This window comes from Sinocyclocheilus grahami, unplaced genomic scaffold (genome assembly GCF_001515645.1).
Source record: "Sinocyclocheilus grahami isolate Dianchi unplaced genomic scaffold, SAMN03320097.WGS_v1.1 scaffold170.1, whole genome shotgun sequence".
NCBI lineage: Eukaryota > Metazoa > Chordata > Actinopteri > Cypriniformes > Cyprinidae > Sinocyclocheilus > Sinocyclocheilus grahami.
Genome location: NW_015505349.1, coordinates 822124 through 840517, shown reverse-complemented (window position 1 = coordinate 840517; position 18394 = coordinate 822124). Strand labels below are relative to the sequence as shown.

General features: G+C 35.0%; 1 protein-coding gene across 2 annotated transcripts in view; it reads right to left on the bottom strand.

The window, feature by feature from the left end:
* Positions 1-18394, bottom strand: part of ephb2a (eph receptor B2a) — a 97125-nt gene that overhangs the window by 9918 nt on the left and 68813 nt on the right. For both annotated transcript variants that reach the window (XM_016283070.1, XM_016283072.1), the window contains exons 4-9: positions 12403-12558; positions 8259-8594; positions 3295-3419; positions 2479-2641; positions 832-940; positions 616-680 (exon numbers count right to left, since the gene is read on the bottom strand). In XM_016283070.1, the coding sequence (XP_016138556.1) occupies positions 616-680; positions 832-940; positions 2479-2641; positions 3295-3419; positions 8259-8594; positions 12403-12558 (954 nt within the window). The remainder of the gene's footprint in view (positions 1-615; positions 681-831; positions 941-2478; positions 2642-3294; positions 3420-8258; positions 8595-12402; positions 12559-18394) is intronic.

Sequence of the window (18394 nt, the reverse complement as noted above, 5' to 3'; positions counted from 1 at the left end):
TACTCTTTTACTCTTACTCAAGTAGTTTTTTGGACAAGTAATTTTACTCTACTCCCACTACATTTTTTGGAAGGCAATGGTACTTTTACTTGAGTATATTTTTTCAGTACTCTTTCCACCACTGATTATATTATATATGTATTTATATAATATGTATTTAGTTATATATAGATATATAGATTTATATTTATAACTTATGTTTTGCCACATATCTTAAGAATCAGTGATATATATTTAAATGATTTATCTTATTAAATTATCTGTCAACAGAATCATATGGCAAACTAAATAATAAAGGCAGAGTATTCTGAGCATGCAAGCACTTTTGGGAGAGTAAATGAAGTAAAAATGAATTATGGTTTCTGCATATACAGCACATGCTGAGTCAACTAGCACATTTTATCAACACGTGAACCGATTTCAATACACTGTAGTTCATAGCGTGTCATCGTGTGGCAAGATCTTCAAATTGTAAATAAAGTTGTGCTGTGGTTAAAATGTTGTTTATATGTGCTCTGCTGTTTTCATTTATTGAATTGAGCCTTGTTTAAAAAGATCAAGTAAATATTATAAGCACAAATGAAATATTATAAAGTCACTGAATGGTTTACTCACTGTGGCCGCTTGTGTAATGCTGAAGCTTGTCAGTGTATTCAGATTCTGTCCTGTCACTGCCTCTCCTGATGAGTCCACAACAGGAAAAGTCAGAAAAAAGGGGCTACATTGAAACACTTTTTAAAGGTATTTCTTAGTTTATGACAGAAAGAGGAAATCAAACTTCTGCTCAGTTTTGTTTAATCTATTCTAGATCATGGTAACCAACAGACTCACCGATTACAGACGATAATGAGCACAACCACAGCGATGAGAAAAACAACACCTGCAGCAGCAGAGCCGATAATGAGGGGCAGTTTCTCCTGCAGGCTGGAGCTGTACTCCTCTTCAGATGTATACATGGTAGACACAAAATCAGATCAGCTTTTGTGATTTTTCATCCCAAAAAAAGACTCTAACATTTAAATTTTAAAGTCCCTTTGTGTACTGTCTAAGCTAAAATACAATTACAAATATTGTATACAAATACAGTCTGCTTATAGGTTTAGCAGACCTGCAGGAAATACTATACATTTTCCTGCTTTAGCCAATGACATTTCAGGTTTTCCAATAGAACAACACACTTTAAATATGAAGATTATCATTTAAAATTCACAGAGGCATTCATCAATCTAAATGTTGGCAGAAAGACAAGATACACAAAATACTACAATTCAAACGTTTACAGTACAGTACAGTAAAAACAATCATATTGTAAAAAAATATATATCATAATTTAATATTTAAAAAAAAAGGGAAAAAAAGTAGTTTATTCCTGTGATGGCAAATCTGAATTGTAGGCAGCCATTACTCTTCAGTGTCGCATGATCCTAACTCTAATATGCTAATTAGGTGCTCAAAATTCAAACGTTTACAGTACAGTACAGTAAAAACAATCATATTGTAAAAAAATATATATCATAATTTAATATTTAAAAAAAAGGGAAAAAAAGTAGTTTATTCCTGTGATGGCAAATCTGAATTGTAGGCAGCCATTACTCTTCAGTGTCGCATGATCCTAACTCTAATATGCTAATTAGGTGCTCAAGAAACATTTCTTATAATCAATGATGAAAATAGTTGTGCTGCTTAATATTTTTGTGGAGCGTGATACATTTTTTCCCGGGGTTCTGCAATGAATAGAAAGTTCAAAAGAAGCATTTATTTGAAACAGAAATCTTTTGTAACATTAAATGTCTTGACTGTACATAAATGTCTTTACTGTCACTTTTGATCAATTTAATGCATCTTTGCTGAATAAAATATTTCCTTCAAAAACTTACTAAGCTCAAACTTTTGATTGGTAGTGTACACAGAAATTCAATTGACTCAATTTGTCTCAAATATATTTGTTGCCTCATTTTATATCACAGTATTGTTAAATTCTTGATTCTGATTGGCTGACAAACCTTCACAGGCTGTTGATTCATCTTTAGCGATTGACTGTCAACACTTTTTACATTTGTGACATTTTAATAATAATTTGTCAACAGTCACTTTCTGGATTTTGTCAGACATGCCACAGAATATTCTAATGCCTGCTAAACACAAACAAATGCGTTTCCAAGTAACAAAGTGTTCCCTGCTGTCAAATGTTTCCATTTTCGTCAAAGTGAACGTGGCTACATGTCTCAGATTAGTATTGAGAACAAGCAACATGCTGAGATGGCTTGACCACTGGCTCATGTTTCTGGCTTTGCCCTTGGCACATAGATCTAACATTGTGTTTCAACACACTGAGGTTAAAGCCATTTCAGAAACTGGAAAGCAGTTTTTGCCAGACTGTGGCACCTGACTTGTAAAGAAATAATCAGACTATTAACTGGGAAAGCAGAAAAGCAAAATCAACATGTCTAGTGGCAAACTTTTGTTAAAGTCCAGTACCTTCAGTCATTGTTTGGAAGTACATCTTCCCACTTAAACGTCCAAAGCCCGCCACTGTTCTGGCCCGCACCTGGAAGATGTAGATGGTCTCCGGCTTCAGGCCCCGGATAACCGCTGTATTAGTCTGACTCCGCAGTAGAGTGGAGTTCGACTCTGCCATATTCTAGATTTGAAACAAAGATCAGAAATCCCATACAACAAAATCCATACAGAAGCAATAAAAGTCATGTTTAGAATAATAAAATGGTCCACATTTTAGAAGAAATGTCAATGATTCAGTTTAATTTCTTTTGGTTTTGCTGCTTGATCAATTTAGTTAATTATAATTATGCTAATGCAACAATTTTTGAACTTTTTTTTTGTTACAATTTAATTTCATTGCACATAGTTAATTTAAATTAGCACAATGGAAATTTACTTAATACACTTTGTTGGGACTATATTAGCCATTTCATTATCATAACGGGATGTACAGAAATCCAGAACTTCACAGACACATTGGAAATTGATTTGAGTGTTATGTGTTAAACTAACATAATCTATTCATGTAGTGTATTTAATTTAGTTCTTCATTAAAGTAAAATCCCTTCATTTAGGAATCACAGGCCCTTAATGTGGCCTGAGCTCAAATTCCACTCTTAATTAATCTTAATTTAAGCTTGTTTAAGAGCATAACTAATTTAACCCAAAATCTTATTATTATTTATTGAAAGGGATTTTTTGAAGTTCACCTCAATTAAACTTCATTGAATGTTTCTATTTTTTGAGAGAATAGCTGGACAATTTTCAGTATGTTTGTATTTGATAAATTATTACCTTCTCATAATATTGTAGCTCATAGTCCAAAATGACTCCATTGGGCTGGTCTGGCTGGGACCAGGACAGTGTGATACTGTCCACGGTTCGACTGGCCTGATGCATGATTGACACAGCAGATGGAGCTGTAGAGAGTGTGATAAAAAAAGGTAACAATTAAATGAGAAATAAACATAGCTGGATACATAATGTGTAGGAGTTCATCTGAGAATTCTTTCATTAAAAATAAACTCATAATAAAGATTACAGTAGAGAGGTTCTCAATCCTGAATGAGTTTAGATCACCACACAGAATCTCAGCCAAGCAAGGCCCTTCAGTATAAAAAATATTTTCATTAAGAACATTAAAATGAATACATTGCATAATCCTTAATAAATCGTTAGAAACTATTAATTCATTCAAATTAATCATGAAAATCCCATGTTTGTATGTTCCATATACAAATTAATATTTTTATTCAGCAAAGATGCATTTAATTGGTCAGAAGTGACAGTAAAGACTGTTCTAATGTTACAAAAGATGTCTATTTCAAATAAATTCAGTTCTTTTGAACGTTATTCATCAATGAGTCCTGAAAATCAGTTTTCACAAAAATATTAATCAACACAACTGTTTTCAACATTGGTAATAATAAGAAAGGTTTATTGAGCATCAAATCAGCATATTATAATTATTTCTAAAGGATCATGTGGCACTGAACACTGGACTGCTGAAAATTCAGCTTTTCTATCCCAGGAATAAACTGCATTTTAAAATATATTAAAATAGAAAAAAAAGTCATTTTAAATTTGTAATGATATTTCATAATATTACTGGTTTTCTTGTATTTTTGATCAAATAAAAGTTGACTTGATGGGCATATAAGGGGATTCTTTCAAAAAAATTGTTTTTAAATACAACAGCAGTTTTCAACATTGGTAATAATAAGAAAGGTTTATTGAGCATCAAATCAGCATATTATAATTATTTCTAAAGGATCATGTGGCACTGAACACTGGACTGCTGAAAATTCAGCTTTTCTATCCCAGGAATAAACTGCATTTTAAAATATATTAAAATAGAAAAAAAAAGTAATTTTAAATTTGTAATGATATTTCAAAATATTACTGGTTTTATTGTATTTTTGATCAAATAAAAGTTGACTTGATGGGCATATAAGGGGATTCTTTCAAAAAAAAAGTTTCCAACAAAGATCAGCTATAATGTCTATAGTTCTGGAGCTCCCATGTTAACTGGCCACTGCGTTGTACTCACAGTTCTCTGGCACCCGTGCAGTTTTGGATATAGAGGAGCCATTATATCAACTGCAGCTTCAGGCTGACTACTAAAACAAAGACTCTGGAAGCCCATGTAACACTTCACTATCATTTACAAGCTTAAAGAAGCAAAAAGACAGGCGTGAAAGCTGGCAAACACTATAGCTGCTGGTAAAACTGCATTTATGGTTTAAAGATCAAACAAATCACAGTGCCTTAAATCCAATCGATGCCTTGAACAGGGTTCAGCTGGAGCAGCGGGGTGGCGGAGTATATGAGGTTTGCTCCTGGCATGCTTGCTTGGGTTTGTAGGGAGGAAAGTGATTCTGCTTATATGCCAATAGGTAAGACAATATCTGAGCATTTTAAGACCATTTTAATATTTTTTCTAAATAAATTGGTCAAATAAATTACACTGATACTCTTTCACGTGTGCCATCTCTGTATAATTACAGCTGTTAAGCCCAAAGACAGACGTTTTATACATTACAAAAATTTATAGTTGGCATATAGTTGATGGTTGACCGCTCAGAGAGTTCGAGGCCTCAGGTTGTTATACTTTCTCTGTTACCGATCAGAGCTCAGGAATATTAAGAGCACAATGTTGTGTAAAAAATATGTCTTGTGCTATTTAGTTTCTCTGTAAACTTCGATCCTGAGCTTTAAGTGTTTTTCCATGCACTAGTTTCAATGGGCAGAACAGGCCCCGTGTCTTGATTTACTGCACTGAATGATGGGATGGTGTGTGAGGAGGATGGGATTGTTGAGGAGTTGAGCGTGCCATTGTGTATGTTGGAGAGATTCATCCAAACAACACTAGAAAAGACAGATGTGATTAGACTAACACATAGGAAGACGAACCATTTCTAACAATCACAAAATTCAATTCCTCAGGCGCATGTAACTTTTTAACCCCCATAATTTGTTGTTGATGACAGGACTACACTCTGGGAAAATATTACAGACAAGCCAAAGTCATATTCATCTGTCATTTACTCACACTTGTGTCTTTTGAAACCTGTATAGACCTGTATAGAAGTTTCATGAAATGTTCAAGCTGCTCTTTTCCCAAGCAATGGAAAATGAATGGTGACCAGCAAGATTTTCAACTAAAATTTCAGTCTTTCCCTCACACAAACAATCATATGGCTTAAGAAGACTTGGCATGTAGTGCACAAGTTGTATGGACCACGTTTATGGTATTTATTTGGTCTTTTTGAAGCCTTTTCATTCCTATGATGGCAAAGCTGAATTTTCAGACTTCAGTGTAACATGATCCTTCAGAAATCATTCTTATATGCTGATTTGGTGCTCAAGAAATATGTCTTATTATCATTAATGTTGAAAACAGTTGTGTTGCTTAATATTTTTGTGGAAACGGTGATTCAATTCTTCGATATACATAAATAACAGCAAATAACATTTGTTGATTTGCTGTAAATAAAATTTTTTTGAAAAATATTTTAGAACATTATAAATATCTTTACATCACTTTTGATCAATTTAATGTGTCCTTGCTGAATTAAAATATTAATTTCTTACAAAAGAAAAAAAAACTCTTTCTGACTCCAAACTTTTGAATAGTTGTGTATATAAAACTCATGGAATGGAATGGCAACAACAAAGTGCTATTAGCATTTGAATCTTGTTTATTCTAAGCAGCCATGGTTACTTTAGCCGAGTTTTCAAGGAAATGCAGTTTTCTAAAGTTCAAGAAACTCCAGAATGCCTGGAGAGAATCCACCACAGGTATGCGTCCATAAAATACAGCAAGTCATTATATACGAAAATAAGTTATTTTGGTTTGATGAGGTGATCGGTTTTCCAAAGAGTCTGCAGTAAGTGGTACTTCATCATTCCGCTGCGCTCTTTGACTGCAATTTATGAGAAATACAAGTAGTACTCTCTCAGTGAAAAACATAAATTCATATGTCCTTGCGGTATTCTGGATGAGAATAAGAGAGACAGATTACGAGCATTTCCATCTGAAATGGATCTCAGAATCATTCTTTCTCCACAAGAATTTCCACTGTGGCAAATGACAAAGTAATTTCCTAGTTGATTGCAGCTTAAAACAAAGTATTAAAGACTTGAAAACATTAATGGGAATACCTATAGGCCTAATGGAGGATAGATTTAAAATGGAGATTCTTATGGTATTAAGAAACATGTTTTTTTTTTTTTACTCTCGAAATTCCTTCCCTGAGACTAAATATCAATTTTTAATAATAATAATAACAGATTTTCTTACACCGTTTTTCCTTATTTGATGCACATAACATGTATTTTCTAAAAACCATTAGCAAGTTTCTCAGAGCAACATTATTAATAAATCCCTGAGTGCTGTGTAAACCCGTAGCTGTTGAGCTCAGGCTTGGGCTCTGGCTGAGCAGCCGGTCCTGGCATTGTCGGGGGGGGGGGGGGGGGGGGTGGTGTGAGGTGGATTTTTGTCTTTTAATGGCAGAAGTGAAGCGGTAATGTGGACTGACAGGCACACCGGTGCAGCCCCAGCCTCCAGTGATAGGGCCAGCGAGTTCACTGCAGCACAGCCGGGGGCACAGCTCTCATTAAAATGCTCTATTAAACACTATTATGTTCCTTTTGAACTGGCTCTTTTTGACTGGCATTTAAAATCCCTGTACAAAGCAATATGACGAGTGGTGTGGACTAGCTTTCAGTTCTCAGATAAAAATTGAGGGAACATGAGAAATCTGATCAGGTGAAGATAAAAAGATGCAAACACATCACTTTCATGATGGTGTCCTATAAAATGAATACACTCAAGCAGCTTTCTGTTGGGGGAAAAAAAACTTGGCAACATGAACTGAGACTCTCAGAGATACTAGTGTTTAACGACAATCTGGTGATGTGCAAAATTGTACATTTTCAAAACCAAGCCAGTGGGTTGCCTGAATAGGCAGCTAGTCAACTAATTGTTTTAAAAAGGCTGTAAAAAGTTACACTGGTTTTGGCATCAACTGATTACAATTAGACACATTTCTTAGGTGGTGTTTCTTGCATAAAAATGTAAATAAATAAAATAAAATAGAAGTAAAAATTGACCAAATTTGATAGTATTACTGTTTTATTCTAAATGCAAGTTGGAAATGATTATGTAAGAGTATAATTATAATTACATATTTTCCAGATACATTCCAGATATTTAAAAAATATTTTTCATTAATTAAAAAAATAAATAAACAAAAATACACACACACATATTTTTTTATTAATTGTAATAATATATATTAATATATATTAATATATAATATATAGTATAATACAGTATAATACCATAGCAATATAAAATGAAATAAACTATTAAATATATTATATTCTATAATATAAAAAAATTATTACATTATACTAATATATTATAATATATTAAATATTTTGTTTTATACATATTTTATACATATACGATTTATGTATTATATAAAATATAAACTGCTTTTTACACATTTAAATATTTGCCTACTTTAATATTTTAGGAAAAGGATAAACATTTTTAAAGGTCCATGACATCAAAACATTTATAAACCCCTGAACTAGTCTTATACTAAATTCTCGAAAAGTTGCCCGGTAACACAAAAGCTCATGTGATTGAAGGTTGAATCCAGCCCCCAGCAAGTTAAAAATATTTTGAGTATGAACATCATCTGCGATCTACGGTCTCAAACCGTAACCTGTGTTTACTGTTGTCTTACCGGCCTGGTTTGTGGTGATGTTGACAGCAGTGAACTGAGGTGAGTATGGACTCTGGTCAGACACTCCATTCACAGCCTGAATCTCAAACGTGTACTGCGTGTGGGCCAGCAGGTCACTGATATGGACCCGGGGATCGGTCAGGCCCAGTTGGCGGGGAAAAAACTGCACATTGTCACCACAGCGAGTGCAGGCCCCTCGACCTGAACCGCAGCTCTTGCAGATGATGTTGTAGACCACGTCCTCCCGGCCTCCGCTCTCTTTCGGTGGATCCCACTCCAGCCGCAGGGAAGTCTCGTTCACGCTAGAAATCACTCTCTGGGGCGCTGACGGAACCGCTGTGGAGAGTCAAACCACACTGCCTCATCAGCAAGCACGTCTTATCGGGACAGGAGTTTAATTAAAACCAGCCTAGGAATAGATTCTTGGATTATATGGCGTAAGGTTGCAAGAAAAAGTATGTGAACCCTTTGAATTAGACATCAAATTTAATCTCATCATCAAGTCAGAACAATAGCCCACCTAAATTAGGCCTATGTGATGTAAAGTAACTTTACGCGTCCCGTCCCATGGCTTTTTCCCCTCATAGTCTGCTGCCCTGCTGACTTGAGCACATTCTAACTGCTCCGTCTTCTGTCTTTATGATCTGATTTTCACTTATTCATTAGCCTATTATCACTGTTCTTTTAAAAAAGAAACTGGATCAAAGTAATCTCCGCTTTCTAACAAGCCACATTAAAGTAATAATTTCCTAATGGGTAATGACAAGAGATGAAAAGAGAAGTGGTTCATTGTAATCTAAAACAAGAGAGAAAGGGAAGAATGTTCTCCTCCCTCTATTCTGGACACAGTGCAGCAGTTCAGATTATTGACAGCGTAGAGCACTACTCCAGCATTCACACAGGCCCACCCTCCCCAAAAGAACAGAGCATTATTCAAATCCCATCGGGCCAATCATGCTGCTCACTGAGTGAAAGCAATGAATGAATGTTCAGTGAGTTACACACTCATTTTCTTTTTGTTGCACTTAACTGAAGCTCTAAAAAGGGCAACCCCATGGAAAAATGAAAAGGCAAAAGACTTCAAGAAAAGACTGCCTACATGCTGAAGTATGTACAACATGAATCTCCAGTGCAAAAGTAACTGATATTTTTATGTACAGTAGGCATGTCAAAATGATCGGTACTGTGACCGAAGCTGATACTAAATTAAAGCAGTTTACAGCAACAGCAGTCTTTTACAGTATCAACTCAATTCGGTACCCAAGGTCTGTCTGGCTGACAGATGACTTCTTTTAATTGTCATATGTGTATTTGAACCTATGCATTACAGAATGTCTTGCAGTGTAAACTGCAGTTTAATAAACTGCTGCTATTATTATTATTATTTAATTAACGAATTTATCAACAACAATATTTTATTGTTGTTATTATTATTATTACATAGCTTTTTTAAATATAATTTATTATTAATTGTAACAATATCAGTGTTAAAATTAGTGTTGTCAAATGTCCTAATGGGAGTTAGTTAAAAATATTTAACACAATTAACGCAGGGGTGGAGCTAGGGTTGGCCATCCCACTCACAACTGCTGCTTCTGTCTCTTTTTTCTAGACAAAAATAGCATTGATTTACAGTAGACACAGAACATCTGTACGACTACTCTCCAACTTCGCCTCAGCGCCAGGCGCCAGTCAAACGAGCGCACAATAAAAGGTTCAGGTGAGGAGGGAGCTTCAGTAGAACAACAGTGAACTGCTGTCAGATGAGATGTTGTCAGGCCGTACGCCAGTAAAATCTAATTTTCCTGTACTGTCAACTGTTATACTGTGCTTGTAGCACGTGCTCTTCAATTGCACACACAAATGCGTCGGCATGCGCTTTAGCCTGTATCATTTCATATTAAAACACAAAAGAAACTACGAGCATGCAATGTCGTAGTTACTGTATGTCATCAGTTGAGTCATGAAGTTACCAAAAAGTGATTAAAGCTGCCATAAAACTGTGCATGCATGTTTAAGAACATGTCTCTGAAATGGTGGTTTTCAAAACTGTCCTGGAGCAGTCCAGCACTGTCTCCCTCATCTAACACACACGATTCAAATCGTCAGCTCATTAGCAGAGACTTTAAGACCTGAATACGACGCGTCAGATCCGCATTATGGTCAACAGTGGCAGCTCTTAAAGCAGCCAAAATAACCCAGCTGCTGTGAACAAAAGAAAAAAAAGAAAGAGGAAATAAATAACTTTTGTAGCTTTAAGGATTCATTTATATTTAAATTAGAATTTAGTGTTTGATAACTTTATTCAATTTCTGTATATTTCCTACTTGCTGAAGGGCACAGGTAGCTATTTTTTAATCGATTGACAGCACTAGTTAAAATTATTATTACTATTATTTTTATTTATTTATTATTATTTATTTTATTATTTAAAAAATACACTTTATTTTAAGGTGTCCTTGTTCCAGTGTAATTATACATATGTAACAAGGACACCTTAAATGCTGTTGTTGATAAGACTCTCAATGATACAACTTTATTCAATTTCTGTATATTTCCTACTTGCTGAAGGGCACAGGTAGCTATTTTTTAATCGATTGACAGCACTAGTTAAAATTATTATTACTATTATTTTTATTTATTTATTATTATTTATTTTATTATTTAAAAAATACACTTTATTTTAAGGTGTCCTTGTTCCAGTGTAATTATACATATGTAACAAGGACACCTTAAAATAAAGTGTTACCAAATAAACTTATGCTAGATAAGTTGATAATTATTTTCATGTTATATATTATAATTAGGGCTGGGTTTTGACACAAATTTCATGATTCGATTCTCATTCACAAGCTTTCGATTCGATTCGATTCAATATCGATTATTTTGGATATATATCAGGTACAGTACTTGCCAAAATTTTCTCAAGGAAAAAAAATCTCTCAACTAATGCTGTAAAATATACATGAGAGTGATTTGGTACTAGATTACTATAATATTGAAGGTTAAAATTGACTGATTTGTAAGCTATAGAATACAACTGTTAAAATTACACATATGGTGCATATATTTAGCAAAATACCCCTCTGTACAAGTTTATTTTTCTGGCTGACTAATGAGTTTACGGTCACCGAATATGTTTGTTTCTGAGGTAAATGTGACGTTACCTGACATTGTTTACAAGACTTTATATTGAAGTATTTGCGCGGCTGAAACACTGACTGAGCGATTACATGAGACAGGATACAGATTGTAAAGTTGTACTCTTTATTTTAACTTGCCTTTAGACGTTCAGTCATGTTTATTTTGTGTTGAAGCTGGTGTTAATGTGGAGGAGATGATCAGTTCACGTGCGCCTCGTGCTGCTGTGTCTGTTGAACTGAGGCACTACAGCGATCTGTCACTCCACTTTAAACAGCGCCAAAAAGGCATTTATTGTTTGAATACTGCAACACAATGGACATAAATTGAAATTTATTGGATGGGAAGTGCCCTTCAATGTTCCGTCCATTAACTGAAAACAGGCTACACTAATCGATTCTTGGGATTTAAGAATCGATATATTGTTCCGTAAAAAAGAGAATCGATTAATATCGAGATATTGCAAATTTTTTACCCAGCCCTAATTATAATCAATACATTTTGAATATTAAAATTCTATATTTTTATGTAAAAAATAAAATTAATCTATTTAAATGTTACAGTTGAATTACAACATACCGCATGAAAAAATTATAAGCATTTTGAGATTTACAATTAAACTTTTTTTTTTTTTTTTTTTAAGATTAACTTTGAGTGTTAGATGATGGCAAAGGCAAACTAAATGTAAAAATATAGTAAACAAGCTGCATAATTAAATACTGGAGAAGTTAAAATAATAGAGAAATTAAAATAAAATCTAATTATCAGCAAGTACTCATGATTTAAAAAAAAAAACTACTAATATCAGCTGATAACCAATATGGAACATCATGCATCCTTATATCTTACCACCTGTACTGAAAAAATCCTATTTCTGACTACTTTGAAGATAATCAAAATTGACTAGGTGTTTGTGTGGACCACATCAAAGCCTGTCTGATTTTCAAAAAAGAGAGTCAAAACCACCATATATGACATAAAATAGCATAAGAGAATGACATACTGGTACAGGGCATCTGTAGAGGGTCAGAGTCTGCACGGTAGTATCCACTGCGGCACACACAGTTGGTTGCACCCTCACTGGTGGTACGGCTGTTGATGGGACACTGGAGACATTGCTGGTCCCCTTGAGATGCTTTGAAGGAGCCAGATAGACATGCTGCATTAAGAAAAGTAGAGACAAACTATAGTCAATGGTAAATCAGAATAAGCAAGTCATTCATTTAGGAATTGATTTGATGAGCTTGTTTTAAGATGCATCACACATACATACTGTAAATGTCTGGAGCACATTATCATCACTCTCATTAATGTCTCCCCACATTAAGCACATTTTCTTATAAAACAGCCATCTTTATATTTCTGTTTGGAACCAAAAGGAAATGTAGGAAGTGAAAGCCCTCATAATGCATTCTGATGGGCCTCCAGTGCAGTTCTGAAGCTTGGTCTCGCACTGATAATCTTTTGTTTGGCATACAAAGAGCCGAATGGCACTCAGATATATCTGTGGAATAAACTAACAAAGACCTTGTAAAATCACAGCACAGTTTTTCCCCGCTGCCTAGTTTTACTGAAAACAAAATGCAAATGTGCTTTTGCTATTCAGAATTCTTTTTTTAAATTAAGAATTTAATTACTTTTTGAAATCTTCATTTTAATAAGGTCTGAACTAGATATTTAGGTATTGATTATGATTTTTTTTATTTGCTTCACAAAGAATCTGTCTTGGCAAAAAAAAGAAAAGAAGATGTTTACATGATAATGTAAACAATTTAGAAATAGACCAACTTTTTAACTTTCAAATCAGGAAATACAGGCCAGCCACTTACCCTTGAAATAATAAAAAAGCAGCAGTAAAGGAATAACAGCAGTTTTAAAAGATGCTCAAAATGTGAGTAATGTGACAATCTGCCTGCATTGAGAGTATGACGGGGAGAAGCAGCTAGTGCATGAAATTACGATCACAACCGTTCTTGCAGACTGATTTGCTGAAAGTATTAAAATAGAAAACATTAAGTCTATTATATCTTTAAAGCAACTTTGAAATAATACATATTATGAAAAGTGATATTTAAATAAACAATAATTGCAAAAAAAATGATTTCTTTCCCTTCAGTGTCATCCTGTTGAGAATCACAAGAAGGTAGCTAAAATGATCATTTGGATCACGTTTCAGCTGTTTTTGTCCATATTAAGAAAGTGAATAAAGTCCAAAACTTTCAAGCTCTAAAAAGGACAAAGGATTCAAGAAATTAATCTATATGACTGATATATCAAACATCATCTAATGTCTGGCCTCACTGATTCTCACATTACATGCCCAAGAACATGATGTTAGTGTCACCATATTTAATGGTCTAAGTACACTACCATTCAAAAGTCGGTAAGATTTAAAAATGTAATTTATTCCTGTGATGGAAAAGCTGAATTTTCAGCAGTCATTACTCCAGTCTTCAGAGTAACATGATCCTTCAGAAATCATTCTTATATGCTGATTTGCTGCTCAAGAAACATTTATTAATGTTGAGCAGTTGTGCTGCTTACTATTTTTTTGGAAACTGTGATACCTGTACATTTTGTTCAGCGTATCATCAGTGTAAATGACAGATTTCACATTTTTGGGTAAACTATCCCTTTAATTGTAAGTTATTGGTCCTAGCAGCTGAAACTGACATATTTACATTTTTAGTGAAGAGTCAAGACATTCTTTGTCAAACTGGGACTCTCTGGTGAACCGGGAACCATATTTATAAAAATGTCAACAATTCTGTGTTTTTCTGTCAATATGGGGTGCTGTGTGTACATTAATGAGGAAAAAAATTAACTTAAATGATTTTAGCAAATGGCTGCAATATAACAAAGAGTGAAAAATTTAAGGGGGTCTGAATACTTTCCGTACCCACTGTATATAAAAAATGAAGACTACACCATCCAGCCATGTGACTGCAGAATGATATGTTAAATTCACGCAGCATTTTGACAAAACTGAAACTCACACTATTTCCCAGTCACAGACTGCAAGACAGACAGCATCCTTTATTTGCTCACACCAAATTGGTCAACAGCTGCCACGTCTGCCTGTCGGCCAAAATAACCTCAACGCTCATAATAATACAAATGTTTGTACTACACAGAAATAGCCCACTGACTCCGACTAGAAATAAATCAAAGATCGAGGGTAAATGTAATACGTGTCACATATCATCTGCAGGTGCAAAGCAATCAACACTTACCAAGAGCAAAGTGTGTTCTAGGAAGTACAATGAAACTCATTCTATTAGCCTAATACCCCAAATGGCTTTGACAGTAAAACATTACTCTTGGCTGGCGCTCTCAGCCTATGATTGATGACAGAACATTCTCTTTCTGCCAGAAGGAATATAAGGCTTCCACGCTCACATATCAGAGTGAGTTAGAGTGGTGGACGCAGTGAATGAGGTGTTGGTTACCGCTGAATGAGGCGAAGGGTGTGAGTGACAGTGTACAGAAGTGGAATTAAATCTGTGGTACCACAGGGCTCCACAATAGAGCCTGTCCCGTGTGAGAGGGAGAACGACAGCAGAACAATATCCCGCCGACATATTAGATGTGTGTGCCGTGTACTGTACATGACTGGAGTATTTAAGTAGGTGCTAATGGAATTCTGGGAGAAATTGATTAAAGACCTTTGTGGCACCGCACATTTTTTAAATAATCTTACAGATCTGTTTATCTTCATTCCTGTGAGCAGTTGCGCTTTTTTATGATGCACATTTTACAATAGGGAAAAATCACAGTAAACACTTTATTGCCTCAGTATCCTTTGGTGAAAGACATTTTCTTGCCTCTTAAACACAAACTCACTAATTTAAAAGTGTGTAATTTTGTCAATGTTAAAATGCTTTCTTCCTCTTTTTCCTACTTTCTTTTCTTTCTACTTCTTCATCTGAAAATGCTAGCTTCCGCTAACTTTGTACGCGCGTATACAAGAGAGTGGCGTTCCAGCGGATGACGTAGGATGTAGGTGTAGCTTAAGCTCTGGTGAGAAGTGACAAATGCGGAAGCTCAGAGGAGAGAGCAAAATGGATGCTTTTATGATGGATGCTTTAAAATCTTGACCACCATTCACTGCCATAATAAAGCTTGGAAGAGCCAGGACATTTTTTTTAAAATAACTCGGACTGTATTCGTATGAAAGATGAAAGTAATAGACACCTAGGATGGCTTGAGGGTGAGTAAATCATGGGGTTATTTTCATTTTTGTGTGAATTATCCCTTTAAGTGAGCCTTAAGGTGCACTCACATTTTCCAGTCATTTCAATAGGTACCCGCAGACTCAGGAATTTAGCGCATGCGTGAAGCATTTTCATGGGAATTTTATGCCGAACTTTGTGACCGCTCCTTTAGATTACATCATTGTCAGTAGGTGGTGACTTATTGAGTTTTATTGACTCATTAAATAAACAACTGACTTACCAGGATTGTTCAAAAACACAGAATCATTCACATAAGAGTGTTTTATCCTTTATTAAAAGGATGGTTACATGGATTTATCTATCGAAAAAGACAAAAGTAGCCTAAGTTAATTGGGTTTCAAAAATGTTCTTGCATCATTTACTTTGTGAATCAGCATCAATCATTTTTACACATTAAATAACTAGGATAATTCTTTCGCCTAAGATTGACTCATTTTGCACTGAATGAACATGCCCCCCTTCATTCGGCCGATTCTCATTCACAAATGTCCCAATTCGAGTCTTGGTTAAACTCGATAACGCCTACTCATTCACCAACAACATGTCCTAATCTGTTCATTTAGCTTACTAACGAGATGTCCTAGTTTGTTCAGTGTTTCCACTGAGTCTCGTTCAGACTCGAAACATAAGACTCATTTAGTGCTTTTGCTCAGGAGGTCCAACCAATGAAATGGTCTTTCACAGTCCACATTCAAGTCTTTGAGGGTAGGAAAAACCACCAAAGTAGTCACACGTTTAAAAAGGAGAGACCTATGAGTCAGTGCATGGTGACTAAATGAGAACAATTCGTTTACTTAAAATGATTCATTCACAAAACACAGAAACATCAATAGTTCTGTAACTCAATTGACAATAAATGTCTTCAAAACATGACAACTAAAGCCACAGCTAAATGCCACTGAGTTGCAATGACTAAATTGCAAGTAAGCTGTATTTTGAAGCTTTTATGGTAAAAGCTTTTTGCATCTCCATCAATCAGTAGGATGAATCAAGCTTATACTATACGACTCCATCTTCAGACACTTGGTCGCTTTATAAACAAGCTGCTCAGCTCAAAAACCACAGCCTGAGATCACAACGGTTGACAGTGAGGAAATTAAATCCGCAGGAAAGAAAAAGGTCCATTCTTTCTCAGACAATGCAGAGACTGACATCACGGGCCTTTTTCATTGACAGACATAATTTCATGGAGTATAAGATATGGATGCAGTCTTTTGTAAGCCCTCTCCAACAATTTTCTTGGCCAACTTGAGGCCACAGATGTGTCTGTAACCCTACTTGGCAAAGCAGGCGGTTGGAGAGACATTAATATCCATTAGAGGTGCCGTGTCAAGCTGCTGAACTCATCTCAGGATTCACACAGGGGAGTTCACTTGTTTAACGGGGGTGAAGGACTGAACTCATCTGTGTTATGCTGCCTGTCATCTCCATATCAAGGTGAATGAAGAATTTAAGGAGTTACTAAGGTAATTTTTCCTTGAGCATCCATGTTTCATGAAGCCTTCAAAAGCAGCAGCATCATTTGTGTTCGAGGAGTTTACTCTCCAATGATACACAAATTTTCCTATTATATACAATCAACAGACAACTCAGTCCTGTACTTAAATTTTTTTAGGATTTCAAACTTGCCAAGTAAAAAGAGTAAAATTGTGAAATAATACACTTTTATACAAAACCAATTTTTACGTTACAAACTGCAAAAAATATATTTTTCGGAAACCCATTTGACCTGCTATTTAAAACTTACTGTGTCACACATTTTATGTTGACTGTCCTGAACATACATTTAGCAAAAAAACAAATCATATTTTCAATGCCTCCTATAGCAACCTCCTCACTGTAACACTATAGGAACCTGAAATATCGGCACAGTGAAGGTACGGTTACAAGCAGCCAGACAGCATATGATGAGCTGGAGTGGAACGGCTACCCAGAGCACAACTGTCAGTAAACACACTATGAAGAGCTCATCTCAAGAATGTATAAACAATCTCCACAGTGAGCCTCCACTGATGCCTGTTAACACTTAGCAGGAAGTCCACCAAAAATCAATTACACCCACTAATAGAATCTTTTATTTGCACATGCTGTGTGTTTTTGCACCCGATACAGTAAATGAATAATGGAAGTGTTTGGGATGTGGCTTTTAATGATGAGACCTTTTTTGTAATCAGGCTCTCAAAAAGTATATAACAATTTGGATATAGATTTATCGGCCAACATATCGGTTATCGGCTTTCAAAAATAAAGAATAATCGGTTATCGGTATCGGCCAAAATGTTCATATCGGTGCATCCCTAAAAAAAGTAACATGGCAAACATGCCCAAAAACTTGAGGAAAACATTTTCTATGTCAACACACCACCTTTTGCAGACATTTTGCAGAGTTGCAGAAATACCTCAACTGGCTCTTAAAACATCAGAATGTGCACTTTATGTCTGGATATATGCCCAGTTATGATGCTCTTCTAATGATCATCCTTTTATGAATTAATGCTGTCCAGATGAATAGGAACTGCACAAACATTTATTTTAAACAAAATGCTGTGGGTGGCAATAGTGAAGCACTAATTTAACCAGGCAAATTATTTTGTGCTGACTTTTGTACAAAGGTAATTGTTTGTGGATTACTTGTGGATTAAAATTGAGATGCATTATTTGATCTTATTTTAAAAAACAAACAAACATCAAAACCACTTTAAAACTACGATATTTTGAAGATATTAATTATATATATATATATATATATATATATATATA